Consider the following 21,325-nt stretch of genomic DNA (forward strand, 5'->3'; position numbering starts at 1 on the left):
AGATGTTGGATAACCATTTATCTGAAGTGGTGGAGGATTTCCTGCCTAAGCAGGGGGTTGGACTAGAAGACCTCCAAGTTCCCTTTCAAGTTCCAACTCTGTTGTTCTCAATTTCCCAGGATCCCCTCTGACCTTGGTTGCTGGGATATCATACAACATTTGGTATCTCAGGTCCTTGGCAAAGATTTGATAGTTGCACAAAAATGCCCAAACCAGGCCAAACATTTTGCTGACTGTGCAACAAATCACTGCAGTTATTTTTATCATTAAATAATACAAAATTATAGGGCAATGGTTTACATTGCCTTATAATTTTGGAACAAAAAAATGGAAATTTATATTGGTTGTGCAAGAGTAAACTGTTTGAATTAATGCCGTCAAAGCCAGAACTAAAAAAAAAAAAAGCCAAATGATTCAAAGTGCAGATTGTGCAAAAAAGTAGAAGAAACAGTAACCCAGCTTGTGCAAGAAGATTGCACAAAGTGATTCTAAACAACAGAATACATACCAGTAGTTGCTGAAATTATTTACTGGAACATCTGTAAAAAAACCTACCATATGCCCGTAATGAAAACGTGGTGTGAATGTTGTTTTAAAAAAGTAGTTGAGAATGAGGTTAAAATATTATGAAATTTCCAAATTTAAATGCCATTAGATAATACACCAGATGTAATTAATTGAAAAGGAGAAAGTGTGGATAATTGATGTGGCAGCACCAGGGGATAGGGTCACTGTAGATAGCGGTGCATCCATCCTTAATTATCTGAAAAGTCATTAAAATCAAGTAAGTTACCAGGAATTAGACAAATTTAATCATAATGTACTGTATTTACGTCGTACAGATTTCAATATAGTGGTACCTCTACCTAAGAATGCCTCTGCTTACGAACTTTTATAGATAAGAACTGGGTGTTCAAGATTTTTTTGCCTCTTCTCAAGAACCATTTTCCACTTACAAACCAGAGCCTCTGAAACTGTAACCGGAAAATGCAGGGAGAAGCTGCTGTGGGGCCTCTCTAGGAATCTCCTGGGAGGAAACAGGGCCTCCACCCTCCCTCTGGTTTCCCCAATCATACACATTACAGTGATACCATGTCTTACAAACTTAATTGGTTCTGGGACGAGGTTCTTAAGGTGAAAAGTTTGTAAGACGAAACAATGTTTCCCATAGGAATCAATGGAAAAGTGATTAATGCGTGCAAGCCCAAAACTCACCCCTCTTGCCAGCCGAAACGCAGGTTTTTGAGCTGCTGGGATTCTCCTGAGGCTCCCCTCCATGGAAAACCACACCTCTGGACTTCTGTGTTTTTGCGATGCTGCAGGAGAATCCCAGCAGGGGAATCCCAACAGTGCAAAAATGAACGCTTTGCTGGCAATGGAAGTCCGGAGGTGAGGTTTCCCAGCGAAGGGAGCATCAGTGAAATTGCAGCATCGCAAAAACACCGAAGTCCTTGAAACCCCACCTCTGTGTTTTTGCGATGCTGTGATTTCACTGATGCTTCCCTCGCTGGGAAACCCCACCTCTGGACTTCCATTGCCAGTGAAGCACCCGTTTTTGTGCTGCTGGGATTCCCCTGCAGCATCACAGAAACACGGAAGTCTGGAGGTGGGGTTTCCCATGGAGGGGAGCCTCATGGGAATCCCATCAGTGCAAAAACGGGTGCTTCACTGGCAACGGAAGTCCGGAGGCGGGGCATCCCAGTGTCAATGGTGGGTTTGTAAGGTGAAAATAGTTTGTAAGAAGAGGCAAAAAAATCTTAAACCCCGGGTTTGTATCTCGAAAAGTTTGTATGACGAGGTGTTTGTAAGATGAGATATCACTGTATTTGCTTTTACATTGATTCCTATGGGAAAAATTGTTACAAATTTCCACATGTGTACAGGCCTCACTGAAGCCTCTGGATTTCCAGTAGGCCCGTTGGGCTGTTTTTACCTCTCCCCAGGGTTCAGGAGGCTTTCTTGTATTTTTATATTATTATTATTATTATTATTATTATTATTATTATTATTATTATTATTATTACTATTATTATTATTAACATGGGTTTGTCAAAAACAGATCATGTCAGACTAATCTTATTGCATTCTTTGACAAAGTGACAAAATTAATGGAGCAGAGGAATACAGTGGTACCTCTACCTAAGAATGCCTCTACTTAAGAACTTTTCTAGATAAGAACTAGGTGTTCAACATTTTTTTGCCTCTTCTTAAGAACCATTTTCTACTTAAGAACCTGAGCCCAGAAAAAATTCCCAGGAAATTTGAGAGCGGCAAGAAGGCCCGGCCAGTTTCCTGCCATTCCCCTGGCCATCTCGGGCTTTTCTGGGCTGCCAGAGGAGACTTTCAGTGGCGCTTAAGGAGGCTTTGGCAGCCCAGAGCAAACGGAGTGTTTTCCTTTCTCTGGGCACTTGGAGAGGGAATAAACCACTTTGCTGTGGTGACTCCCTCGCGCTGCCTCCTGTACACCCGGCGCGAGGTTGCCTCCCGGAGCGTCTGGGCGCGGAAAGGCAAAAGGGGACGCTTTACCCCGGCTGGATCAACTCGGCTTCAGCCAAACCGAGGAGTCACCACAGTGAAGGAAAGGCACCGACTACAAAGCCAGCGAGCAAGAGGACAGGGGAGCCCTTCAGCATGGGAAGGAAGAGGAAGCAGGTAGCAGCAGCAGCAGCAGCAGCAACAGCAACCTTTTAGTCAAAGGAGCGGGAGGTTCCTCCCTCTCGCCCGCCTGGGTTTCTCTGGCACAGTGTATGGGAGGCAGCCTCGCACCGGGTGTGTGGGAGGCACATGTTCGCCTCCTCAGAGTCCCTCTTATTTTTTTAAAGCCTTAAAGTTTTGGAATTTTTTTGATTCACCTCATCCTTCTTCCTTTAGCAGTGACTGTCCTCCTCCTCTTCTTCCTCGTCCTCCTCCCACCCAAATTTTGAACTTTTATTTCTTTCCTAATGGGTTTGCACGCATTATTTGCTTTTACATTGATTCCTATGGGAAAAATTGCTTCTTCTTAAGAACGTTTGTACTTAAGAACCTGGTCACGGAACGAATTAAGTTCTTAAGTAGAGGGACCACTGTATTGTCAATATAATTTACTTGGACTTCAGTAAGGCATTTGATAAAGTAGGTCATAACCTCTACTAGATAAAGTACAAAAATGTGGGTTAGACAGCAACAGATGGATTCAAAATTGGTTGACCAACCGCACTCACTCAACTTGTGGTCCTCAATAGAACTGCATCTACATGAGAGAAATATGAAGTGGAATACCCCAACATCTTCACCAATGACTTGGATGAGGAGATAGATGGGGAACTCATCAAATTTGCAGATGACACCAAACTGGCAGGAATAGCCAACACTATTGACAATTCTGGGAGTTGAAGTAAAGAATCCTACGTAGCTTCTGCTCCGGCAATCTCACACTACTCACAAGAGCCTACAAAACTTTTGCCAGACCCATCCTAGAATACAGCTCATCTGTCTGGAACCCATACCACATCTCGGACATCAACACCCTTGAAAACGTCCAAAAATATTTCACCAGAAGAGCTCTTCACTCTTCCACTAGAAACAGAATACCCTATGAAAATAGACTAACAATCCTGGGTCTAGAAAGCTTAGAACTACGACGCCTAAAACACAATTTAAGTATTACCCACAAGATCATATGCTGCAAAGTCCTACCTGTCAATGACTACTTCAGCTTCAACCACAACAACACAAGAGCACACAACAGATTCAAACTTAATATTAACCGCTCCAAACTTGACTGTAAAAAATATGACTTTAACAATCGAGTTGTCGAAGCGTGGAACTCATTACCAGACTCAATAGTGTCAACCCCTAACCCCCAACATTTCTCCCTTACACTATCCACGATTGACCTCTCCAGGTTTCTAAGAGGTCAGTAAGGGGCGTACATAAGTGCACCACTGTGCCTTTCGTCCCTTGTCCAATTGTCTTTCCTTTATCTCAGATATCATATATATTTTCTTCCTTTCATATATCTTCTCCTCTATTTTATATTTTTCTTTATATATATTACCTCATGTCTATTCTCTTCTATGTATTGTGTATTGGACAAAATAAATAAATAAAAAGTATGAAAGTGGGTAAAGTTGGACATCAGTGTCTTGGTGTAACATACAAAAACAGTTCTGTCATTTATTCCATAAACTGCAGCTAAGGATTCCCAGATTTATCATGATGTGTGTGAACAATGTTTCTTTCCCATGTCAATTGAGCCCCTGCAACACACTGAGGCCTAAAAAGGATGGTTTGGCTTTGGCAGAGTGCATTGTGTGAACCGAACTATTTGGTAGTTTGATAAATTATAGTTCAACTAATAGTGTGAACATGGGGCTCCTGTCTTTATGACACAGCCATCCACACGGGACTCCATATTGCTAATCCTGCTACAGGCCACAGGATTAATCCAGGAGGCGCAAGGTTGGAGAAGGCATCTTCGGCGCGGCGTCGCCATGACAACCCCTCCATTACTGCATTCCAAACCCCACCTCCCCACCGGTATTCCTCTGCGCCCCGCCTCCTTCGGTCAAAATCCCGCCCTCTTCCAAGTCACCGCCCTCTCCTCCGGACGTTGGAGGGGTTGGAGGTGGGAGATCCTCCTTAGGGGACCCTTCGAACCAATCAGAGAAGGAGGGAGGCGAAGGCAGGGTGAAGAAAAAAAAAATAGAAGAGCGAGCGGGGAGGGGAGGGGGAGTCTCCTCGTCGGCCGTCGCTCCGCCCTTTTTTTTTTTGATCGGGCGCACATGCGCGAGGAAGGAGCCGGTTGAGCGTCAATGAGGGCGCGCACAGGGGGGGAGGGCAAGAGGGGGAGGTAAACAAAATGGCGGCGGCGTGTTAGTTGCGGCGGCAGGAAGGCAAGGAGAGGGCGACGTTGGGTTGACGTTGGGGGAGAAAGAGGAGCAAACAGGCTCCCCTCCGACGACGCTGCACCTAGGTGGGGAGGCGACCCCCTTTTTCCTCCGTTGGGCTCGTTGGAGGGAAGCTTACAGAAGAAGAGCGGCTCCCTTTCCCGGGTCTGCCTGCCTTGTCTTGTCTGTCTCTCAGATGAAGTGAGACGCTGCGGCCTTCTCTTTCTTGAAGTGGGAGGGGGGAGCCTTTTAGGGAAGACCCCCACAGTGAGGAGAAGCCCGTCCCTGTCGTGGCGTTCAGGCGAGTGAGTGACAGGGAGGTTGAGGGGGGTTAATTTGGGAAAGGTGGGCGGTGTTTGTATATGTGTGTGCTGAGGGGAGAGGTGGAAGCCTAAGAAGGGGGGAAAGGGGGTGGTTGTGAGTTGAGTCCCCTTAATTTGAGGGGGGAAAGACCCTTCTTTGAAAGGAAATATTTTCACTTGCCCTCCAATTTCCTACGTTTTAAGGTTCTGCGCGTTTGTGTGCAGGGAGAGGGGAAAATCTGCATATTCCCTTTTTTGGGGGGTGGGAGATGCCTATTAATGTCTCTTCTTGGATGAGACAAACTGTTCTCTGGAAATAGAAAAGTTATAATTAAAAGCCCCTTACTTACTTTCTTTCTAAATGGGAGATGGATAGTGATGAGCAATCATTAAAAAAACACCACCAACACCACCAAATTGTTATTTTAACATGTTCAGTTTTAAGAATCCCTTCAGTTGGACCTCTCTTTTGCAGGCAGATAAAAGTATTATAAATTTTCTTGAGGTTTTTTTTTAAACAAAAAGAACGGGCATTCTCCTTTGGAGTCAAGTGTGTATTTTGGATATAAAAAACTGATGATTTCCATGGCATCCACTCAATTGTAAAGAAAGTCATTAATTGAATTATTCTTTTTTTTAGAGGGCAGTTATATTTCCTGCTAAGTCGGGTTATGGCAAAAAGGGATATCTCACCGCCTTAAACTTGGGGAAAGGTAAGCCCTGTATATAAGGGCATCTTTTTGTATTACTATTGATATGATTGGCGGGGATAACAAGTCACCGAAAAAAAATCATATTCAGGAAAGAAGATAGGGTCAGTGTACTTACATTTTCCTCACATGTTTGACATGTGCCTTGCTTTCTGACTTTATGGGAACCTACTTGTTAACCTACTTGTTACTTTACCTGCTTGTTAAGAGTAGGAGCTGGTTTCTTTTTACTGTTACCTAGGAATAGCATTTTTTTGACACTCAGGCATATTGAGGTCATTTTTAAATATTTAGCTTAAAAAGTGACACAGGGAGCTTATTATTTTTAATAGCAAGACAGACCAGAACCAGGTATTAATAAATAATTTGAAGTGTGCTTACTGAAGTTGGATTTCTGAATTGATGATTTAAAGTATAGATTTTTGCCAAATTAAAAAACAACTTACAAGTTCTTTCCCTTTCCCAGGGAACTTGCTTAATCTGAAGAAGTGTTCAAGATATCTTAATCAAATCCAGCCCCGTTTATGGTGGGTCCGCAGTACTGGGAAAACTGAGTAAGGTTTGCATTGCCTGCCTGCCTTGATATCTGAAGCAGTGGGGTGACACATCATGTGTCAGGTAGACCCCAGGTGGTTGAAGGATGCCCCTTACTAGATACAGAAGGCCTCGAACCTTTGTCAAGGGTGAAAAAGAAGCCGTTAAAATCAGTATTGAAAATTCCTTTAAAGAGACTTGGTTTCAGCTTCCCAACGGCTGAGAGGATCCTTCAATCAAGTTGTACCTGTGGTGGCGAGGGCAGAAGTCACGTCTCAATTTTCCACACCACACTTTGGAAACAGGCGCTGTCTTTCTTGCTCAGCAATGGCACACCCCTAAAAAAATAGCAATTCTGATATTTTGATTTCAAATGTGGACAGTCTTTTGAAGATGACTTAGGTCACAAGGAAAGAAAAAGTTTGGACTTACTAAGGAAGACAAACTGATTTCAAAGACTTGGAGTAGCAGGACAAGATCAAAAAGTTAAAGCTAAGTGTAAATTGAGCAAACAGCTGCATTGATTTCTCTCCCCTCCGCCCCCCCACGCACGCTCTTTTAAAAGAGGCACTATAAGTTGGAATGTGGTGCTGGATCTCTGTAGGATCCCTCTAAGTTGATGGAAAAGTTCTCATAGGTTTTATTTTTCATTTTAAATTAAAACTATACAGTCTTTTGGAAAGTTTTTATTTGCCTCCACTGAAAACTTTTTTCCTCCTCCCAGTCAAAGATTTTGGGCACAAAAAGTATTGGATATATCAGGAACTGGATTTATAACACATTTCTGCTTAGGGGAAAAAAAATCAAGATGGATCTAGAGGAGCCTCAGCAATTGGGCATGTTTGTGGAAGGTGAATTGATGTCAGTGGGCATGGACACGTTCATCCACCGAATTGACTCTACGGAAGTAATCTACCAGCCGCGGCGGAAAAGGGCCAAACTCATAGGCAAATATCTGATGGGGGATCTTCTTGGGGAAGGGTCTTACGGCAAGGTCAAAGAGATGCTGGACTCTGAAACTCTCTGCAGGAGAGCTGTCAAAATCCTTAAGAAGAAGAAGCTGCGACGGATCCCCAATGGAGAAGCCAATGTTAAAAAGTAAGTGTTTGCGTGTACTTAACAAATACTTGCTGAGGGGATTTCATAACATACAAATGGAACTAAATAAACATTTACAACGTAACATTTGTACCTATAAATGTGAAATGTGAAGAAGAGAAAAAGCTGCTGCCAGAGAACATTGTATACATTGCCAGTGGGGAGCCCTAGGAAATAGCTATTTGAGGTAGGGGTTAGAGTGGAAGCCATTATAAGTTTGTGGTTGTTGATCCTAGATTTTTGTTTAGAAAGTTTCCTGAGTGACATTAAATATTAACATATATGTCAGTGGCATCTTGTTGGGCTCTGAAACGGGAGGAAAGATTATGAATAAGAAAAGGATGCCGGAAGACATTATTGACTAGCATTGCAAGAACATTTAATTTTTACTTTATTTAAATATTTAATTTATTTACTCTTATTTATTCCAGGTATTTTTAAAAAAATAGCTCAGGGTGGCAAATGTATAAATAATCCTCACTCCTCCTGTTTTCACAAGAACAGCGATCCTGTGAGGTGGGTTGGGCTGAGAGAAGGTGACTGGCCTAAGGTTACTCACCCAGCTTTTATGCCTAAGGCAAGACTAGAACTCTCTGTCCCCTGGTTTCTAGGCCAGTATCTTAACTACTACACCATACTGGCTCTATATGCTGCATCTTCCTTGGGTTGCCTGCATGCAGTTCCCTAATGCTGCTAAAGTTCACATATGAGGACATCCATGTTCCAAATTAAAATTTGAAAATTAACATTTTTCTGTTGCCATGTTTATCACTTTTTCCAAAGGCAGTGTTTTACTAATACAAATGTAGGCTAACTTTTCTGGACCAGATGTCTTGTGGTTTGATCATGGAAGAGTGATTGCCCACAACTTTTTTCCAGCTTTAACCAGAAATAACACAAGGAAGCGAGAGGACTGAAATTGTGCGTTTGTTTAGCATATCAAACCAGTACAATTTTACATTGTTTTAAACTTATTGCTTTTTATTGGACTTGATTTTTATGACTGTCTTGTTGAACTAACTCGTAACTGTAAATAGTACAAATGAACCTAATTCAACCCAATTCAAACATAAGGTTAATTAGCATAAATCTCAGCCTTAATCTGTACCTATGAATGATCACTGAATGAACTGTTATAAGTCGAGGACTGCCTGTGTACTGTCTTCCAAAGGTTTGCCAGCTGGGTCTCTCAGAGCAGGTCCTTCTAAAACACTTGGTAACTTTACGATTTGTGGTCTTCAGTTCTGGGGGTTGAAGTCCACAAGTTTTAAATTTGCCAAGTTTAAAGACCTCTGTTCTGCGGTGTGGTGGCTACTCTAAAAAGTCCCTATCTCAGGGCTATCAAACCCTTTTAAATCTGTCAGGAGATGGGTGAATATCCCTATCCTGAATGAAATGCTCTAAATAGGGCAATTTGGAAGAAGCAATCCTAAAATGTGAAGTAAGCAAACAATAAAAAGCTTTTTAGACTAAAACTATGGAAAACTATGGGAAGCCAGTGTTGTGTCAAAAATACAATATCCTTACTATACTACCAGAGGTGAGTTCCTCCTGGTTTGGACCGCTTCTATGGAACCGGTAGTAACTTGGCGGCCTGGGTTGCTGGAACTGGCAGCAACCTAGCTCTGCAATGCCCTCAAACCGGTTCTCTCGGTGGTGCCATAGGTGCCACCATGTTCTTTTTTTGTTTCTTTGCATGCGCAGAAGCTGTTTTTTCTGCTCATGTGCAAAAGCTGGTTTTTTAGCAGTGCAAATGCGCATGTGGGCCACAAATGCGCCTGTGGGGTGTGTCAAGGAACAAACCAGCAATGAAGAAAACCAGAATCCACCCCTGATAGTACTGCTCCCCAGCATGCATGCTGTAGTAGTGATTTGCATTAATTGCAGCTTCTCAATTTTCTTCCAAGGGCAGCCTATGTAAATTACATTGTCTAATCTTGTAGTGATAAGAACACTGTTTACTTCCACCAAATAGGTGCAATCTGTGTACAGGCCTGACCTGGGTGAAGGTCTCCTTTCTAGGAATTGCTCTCTGTGGTAGACTAAAAACTCTGTGTTGCTTGCTTTATGGTTTACATAGCTGAGTTATTCTTTGTAGCAATAGTTCCCAAGCAATGAGTTGGATTCTCTCCGAGGTTGATATATTGGCATCCAGAAGTTATACACACAAGTTTATAAAACACAATATTCAGAAACATTTTGGGTAACACAGCTCACTCGAATTGCCTCCAAAAATCAGGAGTCTAGTATCTTTTTCCGGCTTGACAAATGTTATTAAAAGATATAAGCTTTCTATGGTGAGCTTTAGTAAACTGATACTTAGCCATTCTTTACATCTGATAAAGCTGGCTGCAGTTCATGAAAGATAAAAGTTGTGAATTCAGTTTTCTGAATTTTTTTACCACCATGGCTGTCTTACGATATCTGATTGGCCGGGTGTTCTGAAAGCATAGTTTGCTAGGCTTGGTAATATAAGTATCAAAAGTGTCTATCTGTCCTTTTGCGTTACACATATGTAACTCCTTTGCAAGTCCCTCTCTGCAAGATTTGGCCTTTGGGGACTTGATTTTGGAGAGCAGCTGTTTTGATTTAGTAGCCTGTAGCGAGAACCTTAAAAAAAATAATTGGGGAGGGGAGAGCTGGAATGAGGCATGCTCCGTTCTTCTTACTCTTGGAAAATAGTGCAGCACTATTAGGGGTCAGTTCACCCGGGAATTTGTTGCAAAGAAGACTGCCACTGTCACAACTTTATTTATTTATTTATTTATTTATTTATTTATTGGATTTGTATGCCATACATAGAGCTATTTCCCTGCTTTTAAATAGAACAGAACAAAACAGAAGAGTTGGAAGGGACTTTGGAGGTCTTCTAGTCCAACTCCCTGCTTGGAGGTCATAAAGAGGGGCAAAACTCATTTAACCAACATTTCACTTAACAACATAAATTTTGTGCTCAATGGTGGTTGTAAATCAAGGACTATCTGTATAGTGGCTTTTCTAATAGAGGAGGGGAATTCGGAGATTTACTTTCAGTGAGAAATAATAGAAAATACCAGGTGGAAGAAAGCTGAAAGAGTTTGGCTTTGCAAGAGGACAAATGAGGTTGTTGGAAAGGTTCCCCATAGGTGAGGCCAATGATGATAAAACATTTATGGTGCCTGCATCTCAGTAGACTTCCCTGATTGTAAAATCTCAAAGCTCATGAATTCTCTGCTGCATTTATCCTCCTGCCCACAAATGACATTCTGCTACAGAGAGTCATCTGTTAACAACCATTTATTCAGCGGCCGTTCAAAGTTATAATAACAGTGTTGAAAGGGGAGACTTGCAACCAGTCCTCAAAGTTGTGACCGTTGCAGTGTCCTCGCAATTATGGGATGGTTTGGGCACTTGACCGCACCAGCGTGCAATAACAAACAACGGTTGCAGCATTCCCACAGACCTGCAGTCGCCTTTGGTGTCTTTTATTGCTGACCTCTAAGGAGTGAAGGCACTGAGGAAGCTGGCAGGAGGTTGCAAATGACGATTGTGTGATGTTGTGCTTAACAACCAAGTCGCAATGGTCAGAACTGCCGCTGTAAGTAAGTTGGCACGGTCCAGTGGCATTGCGTTTTATGACTGCGTCATTTGGCGATGGGATTTCAGTCCCAATTGCCATCATTAAACAGATGCTGCTATTTCTGTCACACTTGCTTGCAACTCTTAGCATTTTCTCATATTCCTGAGCTAAGGAAGCTCGCTGTGCCAATCTTGAAGAGACACTAAGTCTGTCTAGGACTTATAGGTGTCTGAGCAAGATGCCCTTTGCAAACGATACTCATGGCCTCCCTTCATACAGTCTGATAAACCTCACTGATCTTTAATTGGTTCAAAGCAAGACAGCAAGTTGACTGATGGTCTGCTGCAAGCTCTGGGTTTTATGACTGCAGCTTGCTGCTATTGCTGCTTCTCTCTTCTTGCTTGTTGGGGGGAAAACCCCTCATCACCTGTAACTATTTTGTGGGGGTCATCATACACTGAAGCTGAACGCTTGGGGTGCATTATGCTTGCTCTGCAGAGGTTTGATAGGGTTATAGAAACATAGATGTCTGACGACAGAAAAAGACCTCATGGTCCATCTAGTCTGCCCTTATACTATTTCCTGTATTTTATCTTAGGATGGATATATGTTTATCCCAGGCATGTTTAAATTCAGTTCCTGTGGATTTACCAACCACGTCTGCTGGAAGTTTGTTCCAAGGATCTACTACTCTTTCAGTAAAATAATATTTTCTCACGTTGCTTTTGATCTTTCCCCCAACTAACTTCAGATTGTGTCCCCTTGTTCTTGTGTTCACTTTCCTATTAAAAACACTTCCCTCCTGAACCTTATTTAACCCTTTAACATATTTAAATGTTTTGATCATGTCCCCCCTTTTCCTTCTGTCCTCCTGACTATACAGATTGAGTCCATTAAGTCTTTCCTGATACGTTTTATGTTTAAGACCTTCCACCATTCTTGTAGCCCGTCTTTGGACCCGTTCAATTTTGTCATTATCTTTTTGTAGGTGAGGTCTCCAGAACTGAACACAGTATTCCAAATGGGGTCTCACCAGTGCTCTATATAAGGGGATCACAATCTCCCTCTTCCTGCTTGTTATACCTCTAGCTATGCAGCCATTATAATCGTGAGTTAGGAACAGAATCCCACAGATTTCCTGCTTTCTCAATCAAAAATTATTGAAGAGAGGCAAAAGACTGGCCATTGCTTAGCTTGCTCATTGGGGGGATCACAGAGGGTCTTATGGTCCATCCTTAACTTCCAGATCTTCTTCCTTTCCAGCAGGATAATCTGCCCCACACATCTTCAAGTTGCCACGGTCGAGAAACGCTACCCTATAGGACAGTCACCTGGGTGAATTGATCTGGAATCTATAGTGTTTATGAAATTTCTATACCACCTCATAAAGCCCTGCATAAATTATAGTTCTATGTCATATTCATGCAGAAGGAAGGGATTTTGATCAAAACGTGGATCTGTATAGCTTTGGGTGATCCCAGTTCACATGGAAAGGCATGTTCTGTTGATGGGAGGCTTTTTTTTTAAGCAAATAAAATGAACCCAAATTAAACAATCAAATAAATCAAATTAAACAGCAAGATTTTACAAGTGGGATAGTTTACCTATGCCACTAAAAGCATGTTGTTATTTGACTTCAGATTTGTAGAGTAAACTTAAAAAGAATTTCTTCCTTCTACCTATCTCACTTGTTGTGTCTTGGGTGATTTATATTCTCATAAAGAAACACATTAATACATGAATAAAAACATGGATTTAAAACAGCTTAAAACTTATCCAAGTGAAGATAAGTTCCCAGAAATCCCAGCCAGCATGGCTAATCTGGGCATAGGTGACCAGCACCTGTTGGAGGAGTCTGATTTGTATAGGCTGCCCAAAATGTGCTGCTTTTGAACTATGACCAGGTCTTTTATTTATTTTATTTATTTATTAATCAAATTTGTATGCCGCCCCTCTCCGTAGACTCGGAGCGGCTAACAACAGTAATAAAACAATATAAACAAATCTAATATTAAAGTTAATTTAAAAAGAAACCCCAATTTGAGGAACCAATCATACATACAGACATACCATGCATAAATTTTTTATAAGCCTAGGGGGAAGGGAATATCTCAATTCCCCCATGCCTGACGACAGAGGTGGGTTTTAAGGAGCTTACGAAAGGCAAAGAGGGTGGGGGCAACTCTGATATCAGGGGGGAGTTGGTTCCAGAGGGCCGGGGCCACCAAAGAGAAGGCTCTTCCCCTGGTTCCCACCAGACAACATTGTTTAGTCAACAGGACCCGGAGAAGGCCAACTCTGTGGGACCTAACTGGTGGCTGGGATTTGTGCGGCAGAAGGCGGTCCCAGAGGTATTCTGGTCCGATGCCATGAAGGGTTTTATTCCTTACCAAAATTAACTCTGGGTAAATGCAGCCTTTCCCCTGTCGCACAGCTTCCCTGTTGTTCCCCAGCAAAGAAAGTGGATGCTAGTGTTTAAAAAATAATAATTAAAACCTTATATGTTTTCTTAAATTAAGACTGGCAAAGCAATCTGCTAGGATGCTCTTCATAATGCAAAGCTTGGGACACACTGGAGCTTGCCCCTGAAAATTGCAGGGACTTATCTGGGCAGTCTCTGAAAATTGGACATGATTGAATTGGAAGGGAAAAAATGCAGCTAAGCATGGAATTGCCTTGAATTGCGATAAATAAATTCGATGATGATAAAAAATAATAATAGAAAATGAAAAAGTTTAAGTGCTCTGTAACTTTACAATCCAAGCAGACAGGCACCTGTCACCTAACACCCCCCCCCCCGCACTTGACAATTATCAATAAGACACACAAAAAAAGTTTGGATAGTGGACAGGACAGCCAGTGCCTAGAAACAACAGAATAGAACAGTGTTTCCCAACCTTGGCAACTTGAAGGTATCCGGACTTCAACTCCCAGAATTCCCCAGCCAGCAAATGCTGGCTGGTGAATTCTGGGAGTTGAAGTCCAGATATCTTCAAGTTGCCAAGGTTGAGAAATACTGGAATAGAAGACAAGGAACTGGAGAAGTTAACAAAACAGAAGGCCCTGCAAACAGAAATAGGACAACTATGTTTTTTTTTAAAAAAGCAAATGTAATCCCAATAGCAATGGGTGCCCTGAGTGCAGTGTCAAAGCAACTGGGGCACCACTTGAACCAAAATGGGACAACTTGCCATGGCCAACTCACCACGGGACAACTCGTTGCAAGACAATTTAACAATTCTATTAAAAATAATTATTTTTTATTTTCAATATTTTAATTTCTGCCATTTGCATCTCATTCCATCCCTCTCTTTGCATCCTTTCTTCTTGGGTTGGCTGTGGCAAATTATTATTATTATTATTATTATTATTATTATTATTATTATTATTATTATTATTATTTAGATTTGTATGCCGTCCCTCTCCGTAGACTCGGGGCGGCATACAAATTGCCATAGACCACTTGAAGACCATCGGGATTGACAAAATCACCATTGATTGATTGCAAAAGGCAGCTTGACATGGAACAGCTACGCCTTTCAACCATACCTCTAACACTATGAGATCAACATCTGCCTATCCCGGGTCATTGGGAAGGACTGATAAGGCGCATAAAAATGTCAGATCCAGTCTGAACATCTGGCTGACTGAGACGAGCCATTAAAAAAGAATAAAACAGGCACAGATCAGCAAACTGCAATTCCTATCCCTAACTAAAGTCATTTGGGGATCTGCTTATCACTTCAGTGTGGAGGGGGAAATTTTCCTGTCTGTATCATGTAGATTATACTGAGCAAAGGCCGATGACCTTCAGACGTGTGTATACAGACAGATACCAAGAATGTTGGCTGTTTCCTGTGTTTGTGTGATGGACAGGTGAGGGTATTAACCCTGTTATCTTCTTTAACAGTGGATAACTCAGAGATAGGAAATTGCCGTAATTGGTAATGGGCAGGGATATGCAAAACGATCTTCTTGTTTTTTCATACCGGTAGTCCTTAACTTAACAACCACAATTAAGCCCAAAATTTCTGTTGCTAAGTAAGAAAGTTGTTAAGCGAGCTTTGCCCCATCTTACCACCTTTCTTGCCACAGTTGTTAAGTGAAATCAGTACAGTTGTGAAGTTAGAATAGAATAGAATAGAATTTTTATTGGTCAAGTGTGATTGGACACACAAGGAATTTGTCTTGGTGTATATGCTCTCAGTGTACATAAAAGAAAAAGAGACATTTATGAAGAATCATGAGGTACAACACTTAATGATTGTCATAGGGGTCAAATAAGCAATGAAGAAACAATATTAATAAAAATTTTAGGATATAAGCAACAAGTTACAGTCATACAGTCAACATGGGAGGAAATGGGTGAAAGGAATGATGAGAAAAACTAGTAGAATACAAGTGCAGATTTAGTAGAAAGTCTGACAGTGTTGAGGGGATTATTTGTTTAGTACAGTGTTTTTCAACCAGTGTGCCGTGGCACACTAGTGTGCCGTGAGACATGGTCAGGTGTGCCGCGAAGCTCAGCAAGAGAGAGAGAGAGAAAGAAAGCAAGAGAGAGAGAGAAAGAGAGAGAGAAAGCAAGCAAGCAAGAGAGAAAGAGAAAGAGAGAAAGCAAGCAAGAGAGAGAGAGAGAGAGAGAGAAAGAGAGGCAGGGAAGGAGGGAGATAGAAAGAGCAAAAAAGAGAGGAAGGAAGGAAGATAAAGGAAGAGGGATGGAGAGAGAGAGGAAGGAAGAGAAAGAAGAGGGAGAGAAATAGAGCAAAAGGGAGGAAGAGAGAGAGAGAGAATTTTTTTGTCCAAACTTTTTTTAGCCCCCACCCACTCCCCCCCGCTCAATGTGCCCCATGATTTTGTATATGTAAAAAATGTGCCGCAGCTCAAAAAAGGTTGAAAATCACTGGTTTAGTAGAGTGATGGCGTTCGGAAAAAAAAACTGTTCTTGTGTCTAGTTGTCTTGGCACCATTATTAACTGAATCTGGTTTCCCCATTGACTTTGCTTGTCAGACAGTCACAAAAGGGGATCACACGATCCGGGGACACTGCCGACCTTCATAAATATGACTCAGTTGCCAAGTGTCTGAATTTTGATCACATGACCATGGGGATGCTACAATGGTGGTGTGAAAAATTGTTTTTTTCCCCCCCTGTGCCGTTGGAACTGAACAGTCACTAAAGGAAGCTTTGTGAGTTCACACGCAAAGCTCCCCTCGTGTGATAAGTAGGCGCTTGCGTTCATGTGTGAAGCTTTGTTCATGTGAATGGAGCACCTCCCCTGTCCACACAAGTGGAGTTTCATGTGTGCCACTTTCTCCCACTATCCAGGAGCATCACATATTGACACACAAAACTCCTTCTCCATCCAGTCTGGTTTTCAAACCTATTTACACATTTGCTTTATATCCTTTCTACTACTTTCTGCTGCTTCCCAAAAACGTGAGATAAAATATTATCCTGTAGAATATGCAAAGTTTCCTGGGTTTTTGTTTTGTTTTGTTTTTTTGTAATGGTGTGTGGCCTTCGTTACTTTAGTTTTAGGCAAGCCTGAACAGAACAGTCTGTTTCCATTTGGAAATAACCTTATGGCAAATAAAGGGAAACATTACAAGGAACTCTTGGGTAGTCATCAAATAGTTCTAGAACAGCAGTTCTAAATTTGAACAGAGCCGAGGGAAGCTTTGTAACTAAGGAGCTGGTGCTGAATATTCTACCATTAACCTTGGCAACGAAGATACGTGGACTTCCAACTTCCAGAATTCCCCAGCAAGCGGTGAAGTCCACATCTCCACATATCTTCCAAGTTGTCAATGTTTGAGAAACATTGTTCTAAGTGTTTTTATTTGCCCATTGTTCTGGTATTTCCCCTTCCTTTCCATTTCCATTTCACTTAAAGGTTTTGCCAAATTTAAATCCGATGCATTTCCCCCCCTCTTGTTTATTAGCGTTTCGTTTTGGTGAATTCTACTGTGAGGCAGTCTTTCTGCTTCCAAAATCAAGAATCTAATTAGAGCATTCAGCTCAGTTTCCTCAAAGGGAAGGCTTTTGTTTTGAACTCCTTTTTAACTGAGTATAGTTACAGAATTTAAAACATTTGCTGAATTTTGCCTATTCATTTGAACGTGGCCTTAGTTTGTACAAGTATGGTGGTACCTCTCCTTAAGAACTTAATTCGTTCCGTGACCAGGTTCTTAAGTAGAAAAGTTTGTAAGTAGAAGCCATTTTCCCCATAGGAATCAATGTAAAAGCAAAGAATGCGTGCAAACCCATTAGGAAAGAAATAAAAGCTCAGAATTTGGGTGGGAGGAGGAGGAAGAAGAAGAGGAGGAGGAGAATCGCTGCCGAAGGAAGAAGGTGAGGTGAAGGGAATCAAAAAAATCCAAAACTTTAAGGCTTAAAAAAAAAAGAGGGACTCTGAGGCGGCGTCCAGAGAAAGGAAAACGCTCTGTTTGCTCTGGGCTGCCCACAGTGAAGGGAGCGTTTCTTTTCTCTGGACGCTGGCAGAGGTTTAAAGGGGGAATGGCAGGAAACCCACCAGGCCTTTGTGCCGCTCTCAAATTTCCTGGGAAATTTTACCGGGCTTGGGTTCTTAAGTAGAAAATGGTTCTTGAGAAGAGGCAAAAAAATCTTGAACACTCGGTTCTTATCTAGAAAGGTTCTTAAGTAGAGACGTTCTTAGGTAGAGGTACCACTGTACTATTAAGTGGAATTCTGCTTCTGGATAAAATACATGTACTGTACCGGTAATAGAAATAAACTATTAATAGGATTTTACCTTTGGTTAGCTTTGCAGGTTCTTCTGACATAAAGACAGACAGACTTCATTTATTTTATTTTATTTTTTATTTTATTAGATTTGTTTGCCGCCCCTCTCCGAAGACTCGGGGCTGCTCACAACAGGAATAAAAACAATATAGCAGTGGAACAAATCTAATATTAAAAACATATAAAACCCTATCATTATTTAAAAAACCAAACAGCAACATTCATACCAAACATAAAACAAAGTACTGTATAAAAAAAAAAGCCTGGGGGAAAAGTGTCTCAACTCCCCCATGCCTGGCGGTATAAGTGAGTCTTAAGTAGTTTACGAAAGACAGGAAGGGTGGGGCAGTTCTAATCTCCGGGGGGAGTTGGTTCCAGAGGGCTGGGGCCGCCACAGAGAAGGCTCTTCCCCTGGGGCCCGCGAAACGACATTGTTTAGTCGATGGGACCCGGAGAAGGCCCACTGTGTGGGACTTATCGGTCGCTGGGATTCGTGCGGTAGCAGGCGGTTCCGGAGGTACTCTGGTTCAATGCCATGTAGGGCTTTAAAGGTCATGACTAACACTTTGAATTGTGACCGGAAACTGATCAGCAGCCAGTGCAGGCCACAGAGTGTTGAAGAAACGTGGGCGAATCTTGGAAGCCCCACGATGGCTCTCACGGCTGCGTTCTGCACGATCTGAAGTTTCCAAACACTTTTCATGAAGTACTAATGGGTTCTGTCTGGTAGAGTTGGCCTTCTCCGGGTCCCGTCGACTAAACAATGTCGTCTGGCGGGACCCAAGGGAAGAGCCTTCTCTGTGGGGGCCCCGACCCTCTGGAACCAGCTCCCCCCTGAGATTAGGATTGCCCCCACCCTCCCTGCCTTTCGTAAACTCCTTAAGACCCACCTTTGCCGTCAGGCTTTACTGAAGGCAAATCATGTCAGACTAATCTCATTGATTTCTTTGACTATGTCACAAAGGTGTTGGATGAAGGTGGTGCCCTGGATATTGCCTACCTGGACTTCAGCAAAGCCTTTGATACGGTTCCACATAAAGAGCTGATAGATAAATTAGTGAAGATTGGACTTAATCCCTGGATAGTTCAATGGATTTGCAGCTGGCTGAAGCGTAGACATCAGAGAGTTATTGTTAATGGCGAGTATTCTGAGCAGAGTCAGGTTACAAGCGGTGTGCCACAAGGATCTGTTCTGGGTCCTATTCTTTTTAATATATTTGTGAGTGACATAGGGGAAGGTTTGGTAGGGAAGGTTTGCCTATTTGCCGATGACTCTAAAGTGTGCAATAGGGTTGATATTCCTGGAGGCGTCTGTAATATGGTAAATGATTTAGCTTTACTAGATAAATGGTCTAAGCAATGGAAACTGCAGTTTAATGTTTCCAAATGTAAAATAATGCACTTGGGGAAAAGGAATCCTCAATCTGAGTATTGTATTGGCAGTTCAGTGTTGGCAAATACTTCAAAAGAAAAGGATTTAGGGGTAGTGATTTCTGACAGTCTCAAAATGGGTGAACAGTGCAGTCAGGCGGTAGGGAAAGCAAGTAGGATGCTTGGCTGCATAGCTAGAGGTATAACAAGCAGGAAGAGGGAGATTATGATCCCACTATATAGAATGATGGTGAGACCACATTTGGAATACTGTGTTCAGTTCTGGAGACCTCACCTACAAAAAGATATAGACAAAATTGAACGGGTCCAAAGACGGGCTACAAGAATGGTGGAAGGTCTTAAGCATAAAACGTATCAGGAAAGACTTAATGAACTCAATCTGTATAGTCTGGAGGACAGAAGGAAAAGGGGGGACATGATCGAAACATTTAAATATATTAAAGGGTTAAATAAGGTCCAGGAGGGAAGTGTTTTTAATAGGAAAGTGAACACAAGAACAAGGGGACACAATCTGAAGTTAGTTGGGGGAAAGATCAAAAGCAACATGAGAAAATATTATTTTACTGAAAGAGTAGTAGATCCTTGGAACAAACTTCCAGCAGATGTGGTAGATAAATCCACAGTAACTGAATTTAAACATGCCTGGGATAAACATATATCCATCCTAAGATAAAATACAGAAAATAGTATAAGGGCAGACTAGATGGACCATGAGGTCTTTTTCTGCCGTCAGACTTCTATGTTTCTATGTTTCTATGAACTAAAACACCTCCCCCTTGCCCATGTTGTTTTGTTGATTGATTGACTGTGTGCCTGTTTTTTATATATACTGTTTTTTATGAGATTATTAATTTAAATTGGAACTGGATGGGTGGGCATTGGATTTGGTATTGTGTACTGTACTGTTTTTTATTATTGTTGTGAGCCGCCCCGAGTTTGCGGAGAGGGGCGGCATATAAATCCAATAAACCTAAACCTAAACCTTACGCTATATTTCTCTTCTGAAATTTCTGTTTCTTGCCATAAAGAATGCTTATAGAGAAATGGCTTGCGGGTTGATTTTTAAAATTTTATCCTGCATTACATGTCAACCTAAGACCACAATTGAGGCCAAAATTTCTGTTGCTAAATGAAACATTTATTAAGTGATTTTTGTCCCAATTTACGATTGTTCTTGCTATAGTGAATTGTGGCAGTTAAGTTAGTAAAGGGCGATCACATGACCTTGGGGCACTGCAACGGTCATAAATATGAGTCAGTTGCCAAGGGTCTGAATTCTGATCACGTGACCGTAGAGATGCTACAATATATTGTAAGTGTGAAAAACGATCATTTTTCTTCCGTGCCATCGTATATTTGAATGGTCACTAAATGAATTGTCGTAAGTCAAGGACTACCTGTACTTTATAATTTAAGATGGTGGACACATATAATACTCCTTCTGCCTCCTATTTTCCCTAAAAATAAATAACCCTATGCATTGGGTTGGGAGAGAATAACCAGCCCTAAAGTAATCCAGCTGGTTTATTGTGCCTGAGGCGGAATTAGAACACAGAGTCGCCTGTTTTGTAGACTGGCGTTTCAGAGGAGGGTCTATGTTTTTCTATGCAAGAAGGTGAACAGCCAATTTAGGGCTGTCTTAATTCTGCCCTACGTGGGAGGGCAATATCCTTGAAGTGCAGATTTAAGTGATATTAAGTGCGTCCAACCTAGTGAGACACACTGGGTGTTTACGAGTTTTCGCCCAGTTACAATAAACATTTTCTTAATCATCTTTGGTTATGTTTTCCTCCTCCACCCCAGCAGCACTACTGTAGACTTCAACTCCCAGAATTCTTCAACTTCAACTTCCAGATATCTTCAAGTTGCCAAGGTTGGGAAACACTGACCTAGACCAGTGTTTCCCAACCTTTTTTGAGCTGCGGCACATTATTCATATTTTCAAAATCCTGGGGAACATTGAGCAGGGGGTGGGGGTGGGGGTGCTAAAAAAAAGTTTGGACAAAAAAAATCTTTCTCTTCCTCCCTTTCGCTCTATTTCTCTCTCCCTCCCTCTTTCTCTCCCTTCCCTTCTTTCTCTCTCTCCATCCCTCTTT

General features: G+C 41.9%; 1 protein-coding gene across 7 annotated transcripts in view; it reads left to right on the top strand.

Annotated features, from left to right (window-relative positions):
• The first annotated feature begins 4,743 nt into the window (after nt 1–4,743).
• The window catches only part of STK11 (serine/threonine kinase 11), a 138,175-nt gene continuing 121,593 nt past the window's right edge, over nt 4,744–21,325 (top strand). The window contains exons 1-3 of one of the 7 annotated variants that reach the window (XM_070745072.1): nt 4,744–5,172; nt 5,814–5,886; nt 6,350–7,515. In XM_070745072.1, coding sequence (XP_070601173.1) covers nt 7,226–7,515 — 290 coding nt within the window. In that variant the 5' untranslated portion in view covers nt 4,744–5,172; nt 5,814–5,886; nt 6,350–7,225. Of the gene's footprint in view, nt 5,177–5,813; nt 5,887–6,349; nt 7,516–21,325 lie in introns of all 7 variants that reach the window. The other 6 variants (XM_070745080.1, XM_070745063.1, XM_070745089.1 and 3 more) reach the window with 6 other exon arrangements.

Source organism: Erythrolamprus reginae, chromosome 1, assembly GCF_031021105.1.
Source record: "Erythrolamprus reginae isolate rEryReg1 chromosome 1, rEryReg1.hap1, whole genome shotgun sequence".
Lineage (NCBI taxonomy): Eukaryota > Metazoa > Chordata > Lepidosauria > Squamata > Dipsadidae > Erythrolamprus > Erythrolamprus reginae.